We start from the raw sequence: 19,797 nt of genomic DNA, 5'->3' as shown, positions 1-19,797 counted from the left end.
ACAGTGTGGAGCTTGTCAACTCAGTTTGTACATGTGTAAACTGCATTGTTATTGTTGACAAGTGAATTCTGGTCTTGGCTAGAATTCAAATGTAAATAATAACAGTGCATTTTAGAGTATATATATATATATATATATATATATATATATATATATATATATATATATATATATATATATATATATATATATATATAATATATGCTTATTAAAGGAAGTAGAACAAAAGCTTGAAATTGACGTAAAAATAAGAATAATGAAAAAATCAGTTTTGCCAGTCAGAGTTATACTACAAAATATGTCTGTAGCAAAATTTGCCCCGTTCATAGAAGCAAATATAGATTTATTTGCAAATTTTGTATATGAAATGCTGTACAGTGCTTCTAGTGTTGTTTTGTCAAGTTTACATTTTTGAGATCAGACACCAACCATTGTCTTCAACTGATTGCCACATTTTTGTATGATGATTACTTAGATTGTTTTCAATCATTCTGAATGTACTATCATAAGCTAACTCTTCACTGTCTTGTTCTTTATAAAGTTTGATCCATTAACTGAAATAAATTATCTGTCTTCTACTCAACACATACACAGACCAGAGACAAGATACTGCTTTAATCACTCAATTAACTATTAAGATTTGCTGTAAATGTTTATTGGAATATGAATGTTAATAGATTTATCATAGTGTTTAATTTTCAGCATCAATACATCATATGAAAAATAACTTCATTATTAATTGTTAATTGTATCAGATAATGCACTCAATATTATTTGGCAGTAAAGAGAAATTACAGTTAATTGAAAAAAATATGAATCTATATAATCAGACAATTTTCATCTTTTGCTGTTTCCCTGACTGCTAATACATGTAATAAGTTACAATGCATAAAATATTTGGTTTTAAAAATAATCAGTGTCAACACTGAGAGATATAATATGGCTAAAGGATTCAACATATGATATCACTTAGCAAGCAAGATTAGTGTAGGAACCATCTTAAAAATGTCACAAACTCAGCTTGATTTTGAAAATGGCAGCAAGAGTAATATTGTGTATAATAGATTATGCTTCACAATTCAAGTTTTATTGGCATTTAAGAGGAAGGGTGCGGCACCAAATTTTTACTACTTCACTGTACTGCAATGCTAGGGGGTCAAATTCATATAATATGGAAAACGTACAATGGGTATTGAGTGACCAATGAGGCCGGTATTGTTAATAATTGCAGGTTATACTTTACTGTGATTATCAATGAGTCAGATGGTCACCAGCAGTGATAGTACACATCTGTGATATATGGAGACATCACACATATATCTGTAAAAGCAAACCAAACAGTATCATCTATGTACATGGTGAACTGACACCACCAGTTTTCATTCCAAACAGACATGTAATTCACAAAAGCTAACCTTTCCTTCCCGTCTGTGTCTCTCCCTCCCTCCCTCCTTCAGTGTAAATGCAGCAAATCTTCCTGTATTTCCCAGTCCCCAGAGTTCATGTAATACACACGTGCACTTAATTATTCAGTGTAACAACACATTCATGTCAGTAACTTCAGCTACATCAAGTCTTTGAACACTGAATTTTCTCATCAAAAAAGCTGTAATCAGATCAAGTGTTAGTCATCATAAATTAGATAAAACTCAGCCTATAGATCATTTTCAGATTTACTGATTAATCACTTCCTGTGTTGAAAAAACCATGCCATGTCTCAGTTTAGTGGATTGACTGATAAATTATACAACTGGAAAGACTCAAACGTTTATGAAGCATACATAATAGCATAGAGAGTACAAGTGAGATGATAATAGCTGACCAATGCGTATTGTATGTAAAAAATATACAGCAACATTTGATAGCTGGACGTATAGAAATAAATCTAAGGGTTTGGTGGCAGCCAGCATTTTTAAACTTACCGTCAGAATTGTTAATAGAAAAACAGGTGCTGTTCATGAAGAATAAACTTCTGTCATAATGTTTTCTTTAGACTCAAACTGAATTTGCTATCATGGATGTCTAAATTGAAGATAAAACATTGTACATTAACATGACTAATGAGTAAATCAAATCATACAAACATACAGGAGAGACATGCACCCACTGATATGGACCTGCTACAGGGATTGAACCACCAACCCTTGAACCACTAAGGACTCTGGTGTTCATCATGATTCTCTTACAAACAGTCAACATGGAAACCCTTGTACAATGATAGTCACAGCGTGCATGGCATGTTAATCTTTATGACTGAATGTGAAATAGATATAGAGGGTAGATGTGACAGGTGTCTAACTTTGTGGTGAATGATTCTATTCTGTGACACTGGATGACAATGCGGTCGGCAATAGTTGTTTCCTATTATTCTATTGTACTTTCCACTTTAGTATTGTTGCATTCTGCTGATCTTGTAGCCTCACATTTCATATTGCTAACCATCGAAATCTCTGTCCATTGTAGGCCAATCCTAGCTGTATTGTAGTATCGACACCAAGAGAGGTTGCAGAGCTTGATCTATCTCTCATGTTAGACCCACAGCCATTAGCTTGGATTGAAGATCGCTTTGATGACACTGACAGGTAAAATAGGCTGGGGAAGGTGTTCGGTGAAACAATTAAAAGAAATACTATCGTTAAACCTAAAACTGTCAAAAGATGTGGATTTTAATAATGGGTTAAACCCAGAATTCAAATGGACCATGATACAAACAAGACTATATTCACAAAGAGGAATAGAAATATGTGTATTTTCATATACTTCTATGCATGTTGGTTTTGTACTGCCGTCCTGTCACCTCTTTGGTGTACTAAATCTGTAGAACAGAATATTTCATAATATCTGTATCTACATGTAATTTGTCAAGACCAAAGAGAGTTTATTAGAGTTCTTTACTTGTATTGATAATTTTAAGTTTACTTGTTCACAAAGTAAGTGTTTGTTTACAGTTTGTATTTGTTGGTTTTAATAAGTGGGTTCTATATTATTAAACTTTGAAGTTAGCGGGGTTTTATGGCTGTTCACTGGATACGGATGCTCAATGTAAGATCTAAAAGCTTTTAAATGCCATGAAAGATAACCTCAATACATATTTGAATTTATGAAAAGTACAAAAACTTCAAGACAACAGAAAATACCAGCTGATGAAAGGATGCATGTGTCTTTCAGTCCAATGTCTAGAGGGCAGAGTGAAGATGACTTTGTACTTGTACATACAGTAGAAAAGAGTGCATCATCATCAACTTTAGGATCTAACTTTGGCTCTTCAAGTGGATTAACACCAAGTGGTTCAAGTTCACAACTTTTATCATTGACTGCTAATTCTCTGCTTGATCAGAAGCAAACTGGAAGAGAATCTACAGTGGTAAGTATCCATGTTGTAACACGGTATATGATATGAAATCAGGTCTCTGTTTACTGATAGCGGCAGATTTGGTAGGACTCATGCTGACCGATATGTGTCCTCTGACAAGTGTTTTCCTGTCAATAGGACAGCTAGTTCACTGATTTAGCTATATTGTTATGATATGTCATTCTGTAAAATGATGATATGTTTGTAGAATTGTTATTGATATGCCAGTTCTTGTCCGCTTGAATCAGTTATAGTGTACACCTGTAGTTCTATGAGGTTACTATGGAAATACTGCACAGTATACATGTTGAATCTAATAATGTTCAGTGCTAATGTCAGAGTCCATGTTTTAGGATATTTTTGTAATAACCTTATCATTGGAAATCTAACAGTTATGATTGTTGCTTGGAATAGGCCAAGCAGTAACTGTCTACGTGCAGTGTTAGAGCAGATTTACTTCCTGTCTCCAATGCAAGGATGGAATGCTGGTAGTACAACACAATTCTGAAAACAAGTAAAACTACACGTAAAGGACATAAGAAAAATCCCAGCAATTATCCAATAGGTCCCTTCAAATGTATAAATGTGATGGTGTACGGTAGATGGATTGGGTAGTTGCTTATAGATGGATGTACAGCATTTTCAAAATGCTCCAAAAGTAGGAGGGGCTTGTACACTATCAAGGGGTTATACTTTGACTAGTATTACATATTATTCTTGATGGCATGATTAGATCCCTGTGTGAATGTTACTTCTAGCCCTGATGGGTAGAGGACATTGAGAGATATCAAGTTTTATGGATCAAAGTAGGCCACTTGCTACACTATCTTTACTTTTTTGTTTTAAACATTAACACAGATAGGTCAGCTATGGCTAAGCTATGTACAGGTTGCCCAATATACATCAACAAATTTCTACTTGCAGCAATGAAGTTTACGATATGGTACAAATAGTGAATCTATGGCATGTCATCATGCTGTCCACTATGCTTGATTGATATTCTGAAATACATTAGAAACATTTATTGCAAGCTGCACAATTGTGAAGTTATGCATTTTAAGTCATCAAATTCTCCTGGAAAATTAGATGTGACTTGATAAAAAGTGCTACCGGTATAATATCCAGTGATATTATATCTAGTGATATTACACCATCACAATGATACAAATGGCATACAAGTTATCCCACTTTCATCAATCTGTATAGAAATGCTCATTCAGTAAATGTCACAATGTGTAATGATTTAAAGTGGTAAGTCTTTCCTCAAGGGATATTGATGAGTAGATTACCAAGAAATGTCATTGTCAGAGTTGGTCCAGTCTGTCTTATCATTTTTAGGGTTCTTTTCAAGTGAGTCCATGTCACACAATAAATGTCATTAGCCTTGTTTGAATGATTTTATTCATCAACATAGTTCTTCTTTGATAATTTGATTTTTCTCATTCAGTACATCAAACCTTTGAAATGCCACTCATTAGCTATACGAACAAACAGCCATTTAATGCATAATGGTTTGTTGGTGTGACAATTGTAATGCACTCATAAGAAACCCTAGTAATTTCAAATGATAGAAACACAATACCATAATTGGGATGCCAGACACTCAAAACATACGATATCACACTGACTGTGGCAGCACACTAAGCAATGTTTGGTTTTCAAATTACTGCATCTCTAAATGTTACACAGTCAAAATCAGTAAAATTTTCAACAAATTGTTCCCCTGAAACTTTTCATTCTGTCATAGAAATGTTTGAATTACTGTTGAAATGAAAAAGTCAAATTCACCATTTTATTGCTTGAAAATGAGCACTATTTATCACCATAAAGCGTAATATATGACAGTGTAAACATTTGTGGTTCTTGGCTGATGTAAAGCATCTTAAACCTTGGTAGAATGTCTGACCAAATGATTCAAGTGTTTGTAAAGGAGCATTTGTAATCATCACATTTCTATATCTTGCATTAAGAGTTACTGATAGTTTGAGTTATGGTGTTGTGGATCAGACCATTTTTACCCTCTTTTCCTAAAGAACAACTCAAGAATGATGTCTGCCTCATGTAATCCTAGCTTTAAAGCTACATTTGTTTGTTTCAAACATAAAAAAGAAGAAAAAGATGACCAGATGTATTGTATGTTAGCCATTTATTTGAAGCTTGATAAGTGGCTTGGCGATGGAAGATTCAAATACTTTAACAATGTTAATATGATGATGCAGACTCATCTATGCAGACATACTATACTCTTGTAGCTAAATACCGGTACTTTGTACTGCAATGTTAATATGGATCAAAGATTTTCTTGCAGCACAGGCAAATACCAGTACAATGTGAATAAGGACCAAAAAATTTCTTGTATCATAATTTTGCCCTGACTCAGACACAGCCTTGGGACTGAGTATGAATGCAAATGAATGAATTACTGTTCTCACAGTTTCCTTTGAATGTTTATAAAATACTACCATTCCTGTGATGGAATATGACAAAGATCTGCTATCTAAGGAAATTCATCCACTGATCTGAGGCATGTAATTATTTTCAATATTTTCAAGCATATTATATTATATTTGTGTTGTGGACTTTGGTTTTGCTGCCATTACAAAGTTGCTGGTTAGTCTTTTGGACAAGATATGTCTATGCTTAACCATGTGATAGCTACTTGTACTTCTAGAGTCAGTGCGCCCTCACAGCCAAATTGATGAATCAATGACTCAGGAAAGTTCTCTTTGATTCACTGAAATTTTACATGTTACATGTTATGTGTACCATACTTATCTAAGGCTACAGGCAAGAAATTCCAGGAAATTCCTAAGTTGACACAGTGAAATGTTGTCACACAAAGGAAAAAGGATAAAATACTGAATTGTTTAAGGGCCAGTGATAATACTGATACCCACAATATAGAAGATGATTAACTTATGATCTAGCTTAGACTGAAATTCAAAATTTCATATCTTTTTTAATTGGTATTAGCAATTTTATTGTCAATTTTAAACTGTTGCTAAAATGTAGTTTTTTCTCTTTAATTCTGTAGTTGCTACGGAGACCGGTACAAGGAGTCAGGCGGATGACATCACATCCAACATTACCATACTGTAAGTGTTAAGTTTTCCAAAACTCTTCTAAATTCAGTGATTTGAGAAAACCGAATGTTTTTTCTATCTATCAGTTTAAATTCATCTACATCTTCTATTCTGATCATTTTAACCGTGAATAATTTTTCTTCAGTATCTGTGAGTAATGACATGTTGTTTTTTAGCTTATGTTTTGTCTACACACCTATAGGTGTTGATTTTTACGTTTGAGTATCCGTCCATAAATTAATTCATTTGTCAACACAAACAATTGCATGTTACAGAATATGTACATTGTGCTAATGTGCCCAATATGATCTACAATGTTTACTCTTTTGACTTCTGATGTATCCTTTGTGTGCATTGACATCATCACTTGTATGTGTACATGAATCATTGGTAAGACAAGATATTCATCAAACCTGTATTGTATCTATAATCCAGATCTAACCGGATCAGTAGACGGAAGTGTCCAGATGTGGGAATGGGGACATTCACAGAAACTACAACAACACAGGACATCTGGAAATTACCCTAAAGTTACACGGATGCATTTTAACCCACAAGGCAATAAGGTGAGTTCTAATAAAGCCCTCCATCCTATCCATCATTGTTCACAAACTCATCAGACTATTCAAATCTTTTAATTCAGCTCTTTCAAAATCATACAAAGCTGTAAGACTGAATATAATTGTCAAATATTAAGTTGCCACATGATTTAACATTATCTTAGGGGGCATGCCTTATATTTATTCACCAATAAAGTCACTCTCAAGCAAGCACTGATTTCTACCATGAAGATGATGTGGTACAGTAGTCTTTTACTGAGTATAAAGAGCTGTTATGTGAAACAGTGTTGAGGGTATTTTTGTGTTATATGGTTTTTCAGTACATACACCAGATTGTCCAAAATGCATACGTATGACATGTATTTGAACGTTGCCATGAGATAGGTTTTCAGTAAAATACCAGTGTTACCAGATGTACATTTTCTGAAAACTTTAAATCAAACAGTAAATCATTCAATCAACAGCAAATGATTTCTCATTGCCTGACAACTTCTTCGTCCAAATTAAAATGCAAGTTTATAAAAACGGGTGATGCTCTAGAAAACTTACAGAATTTTTAGAAATCACTGAGACACAAAATTGAATTGATAGATCTAATTTATAAAAAATGTTCTAAGAATGTTTTTTTCAAGTCAATTACAATGGTTTGATCCATGTTTGGTTGCTCATGCTAGCAGTGTTCTAATCTGTATAATTGTAAAATAGATTTACCATCAGCTGATACTATAACCAGTCAGCTGATACTATTACCAGTCAGCTGATACTATTACCAATCAGCTGATACTATAACCAGTCAGCTGATACTATTACCAATCAGCTGATACTATAACCAGTCAGCTGATACTATTACCAATCAGCTGATACTATAACCAATCAGCTGATACTATAACCAGTCAGCTGATACTATAACCAGTCAACTAATACCATTACCAATCATTTGATATTATAACCAGTCAGCTAATACTATTACCAAACAGCTGATACTATAACCAGTCAGCTTATACTATAATCAGTCAGCTGATACTATAACCAGTCAGCTAATACTATTACCAAACAGCTGATACTATAACCAGTCAGCTTATACTATAATCAGTCAGCTAATACCATTACTGATCATCTGATGGTATAACCAGTTAGCTGACCAGTCAGCTCATTCTAACCAATCAGCTGACACTATGACCAGTTAGCTGATACTAACCAATCAGCTGACACTATGACCAGTTAGCTGATACTAACCAATCAGCTGACACTATGACCAGTCAGCTGATACTAACCAATCAGCTTATATTATAACAGTCTTGGTTATACAAGACACAGGTAGTAAGAAAACCTGCAAGAACACCAGCTTTTCACTCCTGCTAATTGCAGAAATGCAATCAGATAATTTGAAAAAATCTTTTACCTCTTTGCATCTTTCCTTAAATTGTATCAAAATATACTTTTGCATCTTTCCTTAAATTGTATCAATATACATGTACTTTTCATCTTAGTATTCATGAATTCAGCTGACTGATCACTGTCTAAAAAGAAATGAATGGTACAACCTACCACTTTTTGAATTGTCTGAGACAAAATCACCATATGTTTTCTCAGTTACACTTATCAAGTACAGCTAATTTTAGTACCCTTGACCCTTTAGCAAGCACTTTTTCGTGTGCATCAGTCATGTACTTTCATAATCAACATGGTATTTTTGACGGCATGTACAGTTGAGTAAGGTGGTGATGTACTCTCAGCAGTATGAAATGTTCATGTCATTGAAGATAACACAATGAAAGGTCACTGGGGCATTGCCTTTATGAAATCCTAATTGGTGTGACTGTTATCAGCACTTAGCTAAATTAACCATATGTATCAGATACTATCACTGTGTACAAAAATCTGTTAAAGTGGTGTCCTTCATTACTCTTAAGGCAACAGCTGTATTTAATCCATTAACAGTGTCTTTCAATACCCTCAACACAGCAACTGTATTGAACAATTAAAGCAGTGTCCTTCATTACCCTTAAAACAGCAACTGTATTGAACAAATAAAGCAGTGTCCTTCATTTCCCTCAACACAGTAACTGTATTGAACAATTAAAGCAGTGTCCTTCATTTCCCTCAACACGGCAACTGTATTGTACAATTAAAGCTGTGCTCTTCATTACCCTTAAAACAGTGACTGTTGAACAATTAAGGCAGTGTCCTTCAATACCTTCAACACAGCAACTGTGTTGAACAATTAAAGGAATGTCCTTTATTACCCTCAGAACAGCAATTGTGTTGAACTATTAAAGCAGTGTCCTTCATTACCCTTAAAACAGTAACTGTATTGAACAATTAAAGCAATGTCCTTCATTACCTCAACACAGCAACTGTATTGAACAATTAAAGCAGTGTCCTTCATTACCTCAACACAGCAACTGTATTGAACAATTAAAGCAATGTCATCTTCTAACTGACCCTCAGAACAGCAATTGTGTTGAACAATTAAAGCAATGTCCTTCATTACCCTTAAAATAGCAACTGTATTGAACAATTGAAGCAGTGTCCTTCATTTCCCACAACACAGCAACTGTATTGAACAATTAAAGCCGTGCTCTTCATTACCCTTAAAACAGCAACTGTATTGAACAATTAAAGCCGTGCTCTTCATTACCCTTAAAACAGTGACTGTTGAACAATTAAGGCAGTGTCCTTCAATACCTTCAACACAGCAACTGTGTTGAACAAATTAAGGAATGTCCTTTATTACCCTCAGAACAGCATTGTGTTGAACAATTAAAGCAGTGTCCTTCATTACCCTTAAAACAGCAACTGTATTGAACAAATAAAGCAGTGTCCTTCATTACCCTCAACACAGCAACTGTGTTGAACAATTAAAGGAATGTCCTTTATTACCCTCAGAACAGCAATTGTGTTGAACTATTAAAGCAGTGTCCTTCATTACCCTTAAAACAGTAACTGTATTGAACAATTAAAGCAATGTCCTTCATTACCCTCAACACGGCAACTGTATTGAACAATTAAAGCAGTGTCCTTCATTACCCTTAACACAGCAACTGTATTGAACAATTAAAGCAATGTCCTTCATTACCTCAACACAGCAACTGTATTGAACAATTAAAGCAGTGTCCTTCATTACCTCAACACAGCAACTGTATTGAACAATTAAAGCAATGTAATCTTCTAACTGACCCTGAACCAGCGAAGACATCTCCAGTATCTCTTGGATCATCGTCTGCTTACACAGCTCGTTAGCCAGACTGGAATCTTCCACTAACCAAGCCATGTGGGATACTGCCACAATATTGTGTTAAGGGAGTTGGATGGAATTAGAAAATCGGGCGGACCAATCAGAGCAGGCATTACAAGTCATGGAAATCCAAGATGGGCGCCTGCTAAGTGTAGAGCATGTGACTGCGACCTAGGCCCTAGAGATAGATGAACGATCTTCACATCAATGTTTCTGAGGGACTTACATGGCGTTTTAAGCGAATTTTGTGGAGAACTAAAAGAGCATGTGGGATCTAAGTACATTTGCAAGCCATGCTTCACCAAAGTAAATACTTTACGGAAGCTGCAAGGCAGTGTCAAGAATTTACGTACTCGCGTTGAAAATGTGCCAGAAGAATTTAGCATGAAATGTAAACAGCGACCACGAATACTTGTAAATGTAACACCAAGAAAAAGTGGGAAAAGACTGATAAACCGCACACCGACTCCCAAATGGTAAAGATCGCAAAGGTGTCCGTATGCCCAAGGTCGCATTCGTAGTAACCGATTATCTGATTGGCTATTTACTGGTCACATACAGTTGTGCGGTGGCGCTTTAAAAAAGACGATCTAGGGGGTCTATCAGCCAAGGTCTGATTTCTGGATGCATCCAGCTGGCCGGAGAGGAGACCTTGGTAAGCAAAGATGCTCTTGGATAAACTGACAAGACAGAATTGGACTTGCAGACGGTGCAAAACCAGTGCATGGTGTTTCTGACTTCTTTGTTAATGAAATGCCTGTCTTACAAGTAATGTTAATAAGATAACATGGTCCCGTTTGTGGAGCAAAACCTGTGGGAAGATATTATTTTTAATAGAACTTGGGATGATAAAAGACATTATCAGCACCATCTTGGTCCAGGGTCGGCCCAATGCATTCAGACATGCAATTTGGACCCAACTCAAATTTTGGGGTGGTCCTGGATTCCCTTCTTGCCTGGTCCAAACTAGACCAGCCCTGGCCCAACCTAGCACATGCAGATTGACATTTTGAGTAGATTCACAACCTGGGCTGGCCCAGGGCCGACACAAATTACTCAATATGAACATGACATTTATAGGAAGGAGGGTAAACTATTTCAGTACATTGCAGCTTATAATCCTACTATGGAAATTGGTGGCAAATAATTACCACCAGCTAGAATTTGGGGTGGCAGCTTGATGCAATATGGTTGCAATTGCCACCATTGCCACTGATTATTTTTAACACTGAATAATGCAGCCAAATCATCAGCTGCAGGGATCAACAGCTCCCAAACCTTGAGCCAACAGGGACTATGTCATCTACGCTGATTTGTTTCAACTGTGTTACCATCTATGGCAGTTTGTTGTTCATTTCAAATTCAAGCAAATGAAATAAGATGCAATCAGTGTTATCTTTTCATATCAAACAAGACAAAGACAAGACAATTTCTATTTAAAAATAGACAGCAATGATTGTACTTGTACCATATATCCTATAGAATGCATTCTAGATGATACAAAAATGAAGTATTAAGGTGATCAACTGTTGTTGATTGCACAGGTTACTCGTTAAAAATGACCTATGCTCAATGCTGGATGTTTTGTGTCATAAATCATGGCATAATGTGGTTAGAAAGCATCTTCTGTTGACAAATGAGTCACTCAAGAAGTCAGATTTATTGCTCTTTAGAATATTACCATCAAAAAGTGCTGGAATTAAATTCCGATTCCAACACATAAATCATCAATTTTTGTTTTTAACCTGTGCACTACTGTATGACGCTATGCCAAAAGAAATTTTAGATACATATCGTATTAGCATAATCGTAAGCATGAAAGATTTCAACAAAGAGTCATTTTGGCCATCAATTTTCAATGTAATATGTTTAATAGCACCGCTCCCGTATCACATACATTTGCCTTACAATGCTTCATATTCAATGAACTTAAGGCTGTATGATATCTGTAACTGTGAAACACCACCTATCAAACCTTAATCTTGATTAACATTGTAAACACAAATACTGAAATTCATGGTGAATCAGAAATGTCAATTACAAGGTATGTGAATATCTGTCTATCACATTATCCAATGACAAAGCTGGACAAATGAAGTTGGCTCTTGGATTTTCTATTTCATATTACTGAACAAAGGATTGTATACACTGCTCTATCAGGCAAACATTAACTCTATCCTAAATGTCAAATGTTAAAAGCTGCAACTTCTATGACTATGCTAAATGTCATGTTCTTATGAAATGCCCTTTAAAGTATGATACATCAACAGATATCATAAAAATGTAATTCAAGTAGAAAGTTCTTTGTGAAAAGGTTTGTTACATCACCATATCACTTTGTTCAATTTACAAATTAGTAAGGTTTATTTTTTCTGTTGTCCAGAGCAGCAGTAATTTTTCCCCAATTTCATTGAAGAAGTCATCTTTGAATTTTTTCATTGGAACATTTGTAAATGATTGACACAGTGATCATGAAAAGATACAGTGCCATCATCAAACAATTGTGTTTCATGGTGATTGTCCTTTCAACCAATTAAATGGTATTTTGCAAACAATCAGGTATCAATGCACAGCTTTATGCCATGCTATCAAATCCTGACACCACAAATTGTTATAGTAAAATACACTACTATACCTTCCGTAACCTTGAATCATAACTTCAAGTTGGCTGTTCTTTGTTGTGCTTTACAACCCCTTTTATACACACAGTCAAAGCTGAGTGGTAGGCAGAATGGTATATTTTCTGAAGGAGTGGCGATATTAAAGGAAATTGTAACTACAGGGTTTATGTTTGAAATGAAATACTTCAGGAATAGCTATGGCATAAATTCTTGTATGGTTCAACTATATGTTTAAAATAGCTTAATTTGATAGGATTTTTCTGTTGAAATGGATTCTGTCTGTTACATGTATATAAATGCCGATGGTCAGAGAATTATGATTTTGTTCTCAGTCAATTTCAACAAAAGTTTTGTTAAGAAGCTAAAAACAAAGCTGTTATTGAGACTGGGATGTGCTTTGCTCATTTCATCCAAATTAGCCATGTTACTGCTGTCATTGTTGAAGACAGTAGTCTATGCTGCCACAACAATAAAGCATACACTTAACCTGTATTTGAACCACGTCTTGTTCTTTGATAAAACAAGACACACAGGTGATATATATAGTCTTTTGATTTTGAATTGCTGAAACTTTCATCAGCATTATGGTAAAATTTAACATCACTATGATTCATGGGTGCTAGCAAGCTGTGTGGCATAATAAGTCACATCGATGGGAATTGCAAAGAGTTCATGAAAATGGAGTGGAGTTAAATGTTATTAGTACCGTTGATATATAAGTGACACAATTACATCATCACATTCAAAGCTTTGACTCTCATTACTGTCAAACTATTGATCAAAGGTTAGGCCAACTCATGTGCATTTCACAGTGAATTTCAGAGTGTGGAAGATTTATGAACCTCTCAAACAAAGTAAAAGTTTAATGAAGAAATCTAGAGAAATATACCAACTGCAGATAATGTGGTGAGACTGCAACAAGTCAACCTAGAGATTCAATTACGTGACCTGCGTTTACGTAAATAATCCGTGTGGTACTTTCCAACGCTGAGTTATGAAGTAAATGGTACTATTATCCAATTGAAATGAACTAATTGATTCTCTTGACGCATTAGGCTCCAATAAAATATTATTGTAAAAGACTCCATTCAGAGCTATTTTATGACGCTTTATCTGCTCAAAATAAAATTTCTCTCAAAAGGATGAAATTATAAGAATACAATGTATACAGGTTGTCCATCTTAAGCACAATTTCATAAAGGATGATATGGCGTGATGGGAAACTGGTACAATTGATGACAACCTTGCACAGAGAATTATTAAAATCATAACTGAACTCACATTTGTGTTTTCCTAGTAGCTATCGTACTGTTGTCGTATAAAGTTGTACAACAGTTGGTCAGGTGCGCATTTATTTGATGCCTCCTTTGGGAATTGTGCCAGTGGTAGTTATGTACAATTACCACACAAGGCGCATCCACTGAGTGCCGTTCTGTGAACAATGCGATGAACAAACAAGAGCAATCAAAACACAATGTGTTCACGGGAGTCTGTGTTCTTGAAAGTAACAGATAATCACAACACATCATTGACTACAGCTGTTTTTCTCTTCCTCAAGGAACTTAAACATCAACAGTACCTTACAACTAATTAGCTGTAAAGCATTGAAGTCCATTTCATTTTCATGAACTCTGGTAAAGGCCCTTGAATGTGACTTTAATCATGCCACACACAGTAGCTTGTGAGCACCCATGAATTATATAGTGCCGTGAAGTTTTACCATAATGCTGAATTGGCAGTTTTAGTCTGAACAAGATTTTCAAGTCAATTTTCATTCTAAAGTAGAAATTGAAGCACAGATGTGGTATCATATGCAAAGGTGTAATTGTCAGAATATTAACATTCATCAGTTTTCCCGTTGTATCCATAATGTATTACTTGGTCATTGACTTTATTTCAACAGTTTGGTGTAACTGATGATAGTGGACAACTCTGTTTGTGGCAGATAGGTAGTCTAGCATCAGCTGGTCCAAAACCATACCTGGTAAGTCTTATTGTCTTCTATCTGTCTTAAATACCCTAAGTGCAGCTTTCTTTTTGGTATTCTGTCAAAAACATGGTAATGTTTGTATCTTGTCAAAATAATTTAAGGTTGTAAATACTATCAATTTTGCTATCCAAGTTACACACTTGAAATGTGTTTTGCAGTCACATTACAAATGAAATGTAACATCATTTCAACTGTTTTGTACGATGATTAATATCAAAACTTAGGTTGTTATACATAATGTGTGTTTTCAATCACCACTCTGCAGTTTATAACATGGACTCATAGATTGAGATCAACACAGTTGCATGGGTCACTCAAAATGTTAAATAATGCAACATTATTCACTTGCTTGTGTGCATGTATAATAATGTACCTTGTATGACAGATACTGAGCGATTTTGTCAGCTTTTAAATGCTGAGAGCCATTTCTTGCCAATTTTATCAATCAGATAAAAAGGCAATGGTTTACAAAATATACACACTGTAGAATCGGGTAGACAGTTAATTACAATATTAATGAATTAGAAAAATTAATGATATCTGTGTACTTCTCGGCATTCATTTAAATCTTATAGAGGACTAACATTCACTGGACTACATTGACAGCAGTGAGTGTAAAGTAATCTCAGATGTCTGTTTCAGATTGCCTTTTTCATGTTTTTCAAAATGCCAATTTTTTAGTCAATTATGTGACAGCTGTCATGCAGTGTTAGATGTGAACCAAAATATTGTTGAAAATCAGTCATGTTTGATATGAAGACCATGAAAACTTTATAAAGTTCTACTTTTATGTAGGATTGAAATCCACCATTAGATCTGGTAGTTTGTAAATGTGATCTTCAGTTTACATCATTAGAACTAAACCACTTTGTTACAGAAAGCTGTTTAATCCTTGATTGATTATTTGTATGCAAGCACTACCACTATATCGCTAATGGAATTGGATTAATCATACATCCATTGATATTGTAGCCTTGGTGGCTACAAGCATGGCATTTTCTAAAAAATAATACATTTCATTTTGAGGTGAATTTGAATAAATGGAAGGACTTTCCTTGGATTGGCAATATTAGTGCCATTTCATTTGACAAATTGATTTTATATAGATTACTTGATTACTTGACAACTGTGTGATGAACCTTACACATCCATACCTTGAAGGGAATTAGACAAAAAAATATAACTAGCTTGGTGAGTCACTTTGCAGGTCCATGTCTTTTGTTTATTTGTTTGTTTGTTGTCAATTTTCAGCGTTTACAGTGCCATAATAAGACAATAAGTGATTTTGTGTTTGTTGGTTCGGCAAGTCTATTAGCCACAGCTGGTTATTCATCAGATAACAAAAACATGTGTCTTTGGGACACTCTGTTACCACACAGGCATTCTCTGGTGCAAGGTATGTATACGTTTGTTAACAATCTTATCAGTTTTCTCTGAGTTTACACAACTCTTTGCAAGAAAGATTACATATCTTACAAATTTACCTACTACGTTCTTGATGTTGGTAAAGGTCCAGGAAAAATTGAGAAATCTTGTTTCAGAAGGCTGAGTAATTCCAAGCAATAAGTACCAGTGTACATGTATTGAGTCGCTTAAAGGAAGGGAGGGGGGTCATCCGAACCACAATCAAAGGTCGTGTGTAACCCATATGACCCGCGTAAACACTGTATCCAAGGTACATTGGCAATTGATGAAAATTTAAACATGTTTGTCATACTGTACATCATAAACTATAGATTTTGCAGCTATGTTGATATGATGTTTCCAGATATTATGCATGAAATACATTATTTGAAAACAAGAAAGTTGCACAGGTGCAGGTCTAACAACCCCTCTCTTTAGCCCTTGTCAGTTCAAGGTATTGAAAAATCAACATAAAACCAGTGTACTTAGAAGACAAGTGTGACAAGCACTGCTTTGAGATAACCATCACTGTCTGGTCAAGTCATGAAAACATTATCATCTTTATGACTCTGCAAGTCTGTGAAACAGTAAAGTGATCTGTGATTTTAGAGTCTTCAACTTGTCAACTAATAAAAGCAAGTGAAATGATCATAAATACAACATTAGCATTGTTCGGAGTGATCCCTGGATGCCATATGTTCATTTCCAAGGTCATATACTGTGCATCATTTCTAGATTATTGATGAAAAATGTGTGAAATCAGCATTTCCTTAAAGTTTGACCAATCAACTTGTTTGCCTGTCCAAGTATGATCTTCAAGTATGTGTTTTAATAAAGTATTTCGTATCTCCCCCTACAGTGACAATGAGATACAGCCTCTATTTGTACAACATTGTCAGCTTGTTTTGAGGAAAACCATTTCAGTTTCGTTTGTGGTCAACTATTAGCTTGTTCTAACAGGAATTGGGCCACAACCTCTCTGCTGTGTGGCCCACTATTGCTAGCTGTGTTCTACCTATATATATTGCTATATTTATGTTGATGACATGAATTCAATACAAATTACATATACAGATATTGTTTACAAAGTATAAACTCATCATTTCAAATGCTTTTCAAAGTAGAACGAGATATAAACAAGTGACCTAGCTGCTGATATAGTTCTGCTGTGTTATGTAGAGTTACAATAACTATTTTTGACACATCTGTAATGAAATGGAAATCTTTGATAGCTCATTTCAGTGGCCAGACACAAAATGGCAAAAATAGCTGCAAAAATACACAATTGATGATTTCATCGTAATTTGAATATATCAATTAAGATCATCTCCAAGAACATGTCAACCAAAGCTATCTGACAAGTAGTTTTTTGAGAATCAAATTTTCTGTCCAAAAAATGGCAAATATTGGCCCGAAAAAAACGAAAATGCAGATTTCATCATAATTTTAATATATCATATTAAAATAACCCGTTGGAACCTGTATACCAAATATCAAAGCTGTCAGAAATGTAGTGTTTGAGAAACACATTTTTTGACCAAAAATGGCAAAAATTGCCCCAAAATACAAAATGAAATTTCATCATAATTAGTTCCAGAGACCAGCTCTGGAACTCTTAGTTTTTGCTCACTTTCCTTCTTTCTTTCTTTCTTTTTCTTTCTCTATTTCCGGTATTACTACCATAGAACATGCTATACACAAATTTTACCTTAATTACCCAGAATGCATTGTGACACGCTTATGACGTCATCGCTTCCCTCGCATAGAGAGAGAAAAGTAGGCTTTGCGTAAGTTTACAAGCGCGGCTGGGCACAACGTGTACGTAGGCGAGGTGGATGTGCTCGAAAACGATGATCAATGCAAGTTTTGGATTCAAAACGGCTGTTTTCGGTGGAGAAACTGCCTGCCGTATTTCTGAGTAGCCACCAGCGGTTTTTTTCCATATCAGTCTGCAGGGCTGTGGTGGGAGGCCGTTTAATGCCGGTAACACACAGCCCTGCCATGCAGAGCTAGGCATAGCATAGTGAACTGTCTGTCACCACACCGGCATGCGTTGGCTGCACGTAAAGCAACTCAACTTTCCAAGATCAAACGGTCAGTATCTTGTGAAAACAGCGACATTGCAATGAAAATTGTTTTAGTCAGTGCTTTTAATCAAATGAAAATGCATGTGGCCTCGGTTTTCAAGTTCAACGGCCTAGGTCCGATGTTTCCTCTCGTCTGAGATACATTTCCGTGCGTTGTCAAATGCATGTGGCCTCGGTTTTCAAGTACAACGGCCTAGGTCTGATGTTTCCTCTCGTCTGATATACATTTCCATGCGTTGTCGCCCCTGTATGTATCTGTTGCGTTTTTACCGTACATGTAGGCATTTGTAATCTGTGTACTGTAATTCCCTGGACTGCCTTGCTTTTAGTTGTATTCTGTTGTTGTATCAGCCCTCACTATAGGTACGTGCTTGCATATTAAAATCCCAAGCACTCTTTCATTCTGCACCTATCTTTGTCACACATTCCCTTGTTTCTTCCGCTGCTTTGGTCTCTGGAACTTCACTTTTGCTTGCAAATGCTTTCTAGTTTCAATACATCTCATTTATTTTATCTATAGGAACCTGTATACCGATTTTAAAGCTATCAGACAAGTAGCTTTGGAGTAAGACATTTTTTGACTAAAATGGCCAAATTGCCCCAAAATTACAAAATTGTAGATTTCATCATAATTTGAATATATCACATTTTGCTCATCCCTATAAACCTGTATACCAAATATCAAAGCTGTAACACAAACGGTTTTAATGAAACAAATTTTTTGACCAAAAATGACAAAAATTGCCTTAAAAATACAAAATTGCATATTTCTGCACAATTTGAACAAATCTGAAAAAGATCATCCCTAGGGACCTACCGGTATGTACCAAATATCAAAACTATCTGACTTGTTGTTTTGAACATCATGAAGAAGATTTTAAAAGATTTTTTGACCAAAAATGACAAAAATTGCCTTAAAAATACAAATATGCAAATTTCACCACGATTTGAACAAATCAAACTGAAGTGACCCTTAGTAAGCTGAATATCAAATTTCAAAGCAATCAGACATGTGGTTTCAGAGAAGAAGATTTTTTTACCAAAACACAGCAAAAAATGCCCCCAAAAATACAAATATGCAAATTTCACCACAACTTGAACAAGGTCACCCCAAGTGAAGTGCATATCAAATTTCAAAGCAATTAGACTTGCGGTTTCAGAGGAGAAGGCAATTGTTGATGAATGACATACAGACAAACGACAACAACAACGGACGATCAAAATCAGCCTATTTGATAAGCTCCGCATTGCTGACAGCGGAGCTAAAACATACAGAACATACATGCTGGAGAAGTATTAAAGAGGAACTTCCCCTAAAAAAGTTGGATTATCCTAAATCTATGCAAATGTAAAACAGCCACACTACTGATCGGACGTGCCATGTTTGGTCCCAGAATCCCATAATTTTGCCGTGTTTCAGGCGTTCATTGTCATTGAATTTTGCATATGATGTCAGTGAATA

At 35.3% G+C, this 19,797-nt stretch overlaps 1 protein-coding gene across 2 annotated transcripts in view; it reads left to right on the top strand.

Moving 5' to 3' along the window:
- LOC139122075 (dmX-like protein 2) overlaps window positions 1-19,797 on the top strand; it is an 89,775-nt gene that overhangs the window by 63,563 nt on the left and 6,415 nt on the right. For both annotated transcript variants that reach the window (XM_070687454.1, XM_070687453.1), the window contains 6 exons: window positions 2,464-2,582; window positions 3,169-3,364; window positions 6,387-6,447; window positions 6,871-7,001; window positions 14,758-14,838; window positions 16,096-16,240. In XM_070687454.1, coding sequence (XP_070543555.1) covers window positions 2,464-2,582; window positions 3,169-3,364; window positions 6,387-6,447; window positions 6,871-7,001; window positions 14,758-14,838; window positions 16,096-16,240 — 733 coding nt within the window. The remainder of the gene's footprint in view (window positions 1-2,463; window positions 2,583-3,168; window positions 3,365-6,386; window positions 6,448-6,870; window positions 7,002-14,757; window positions 14,839-16,095; window positions 16,241-19,797) is intronic.

Source organism: Ptychodera flava, chromosome 21 (assembly GCF_041260155.1).
Source record: "Ptychodera flava strain L36383 chromosome 21, AS_Pfla_20210202, whole genome shotgun sequence".
NCBI classification, from domain to species: Eukaryota; Metazoa; Hemichordata; class Enteropneusta; family Ptychoderidae; genus Ptychodera; species Ptychodera flava.
The sequence above is the reverse complement of the archived record's forward strand: the minus strand, read 5'-3'. Positions and strand labels throughout refer to the sequence as shown.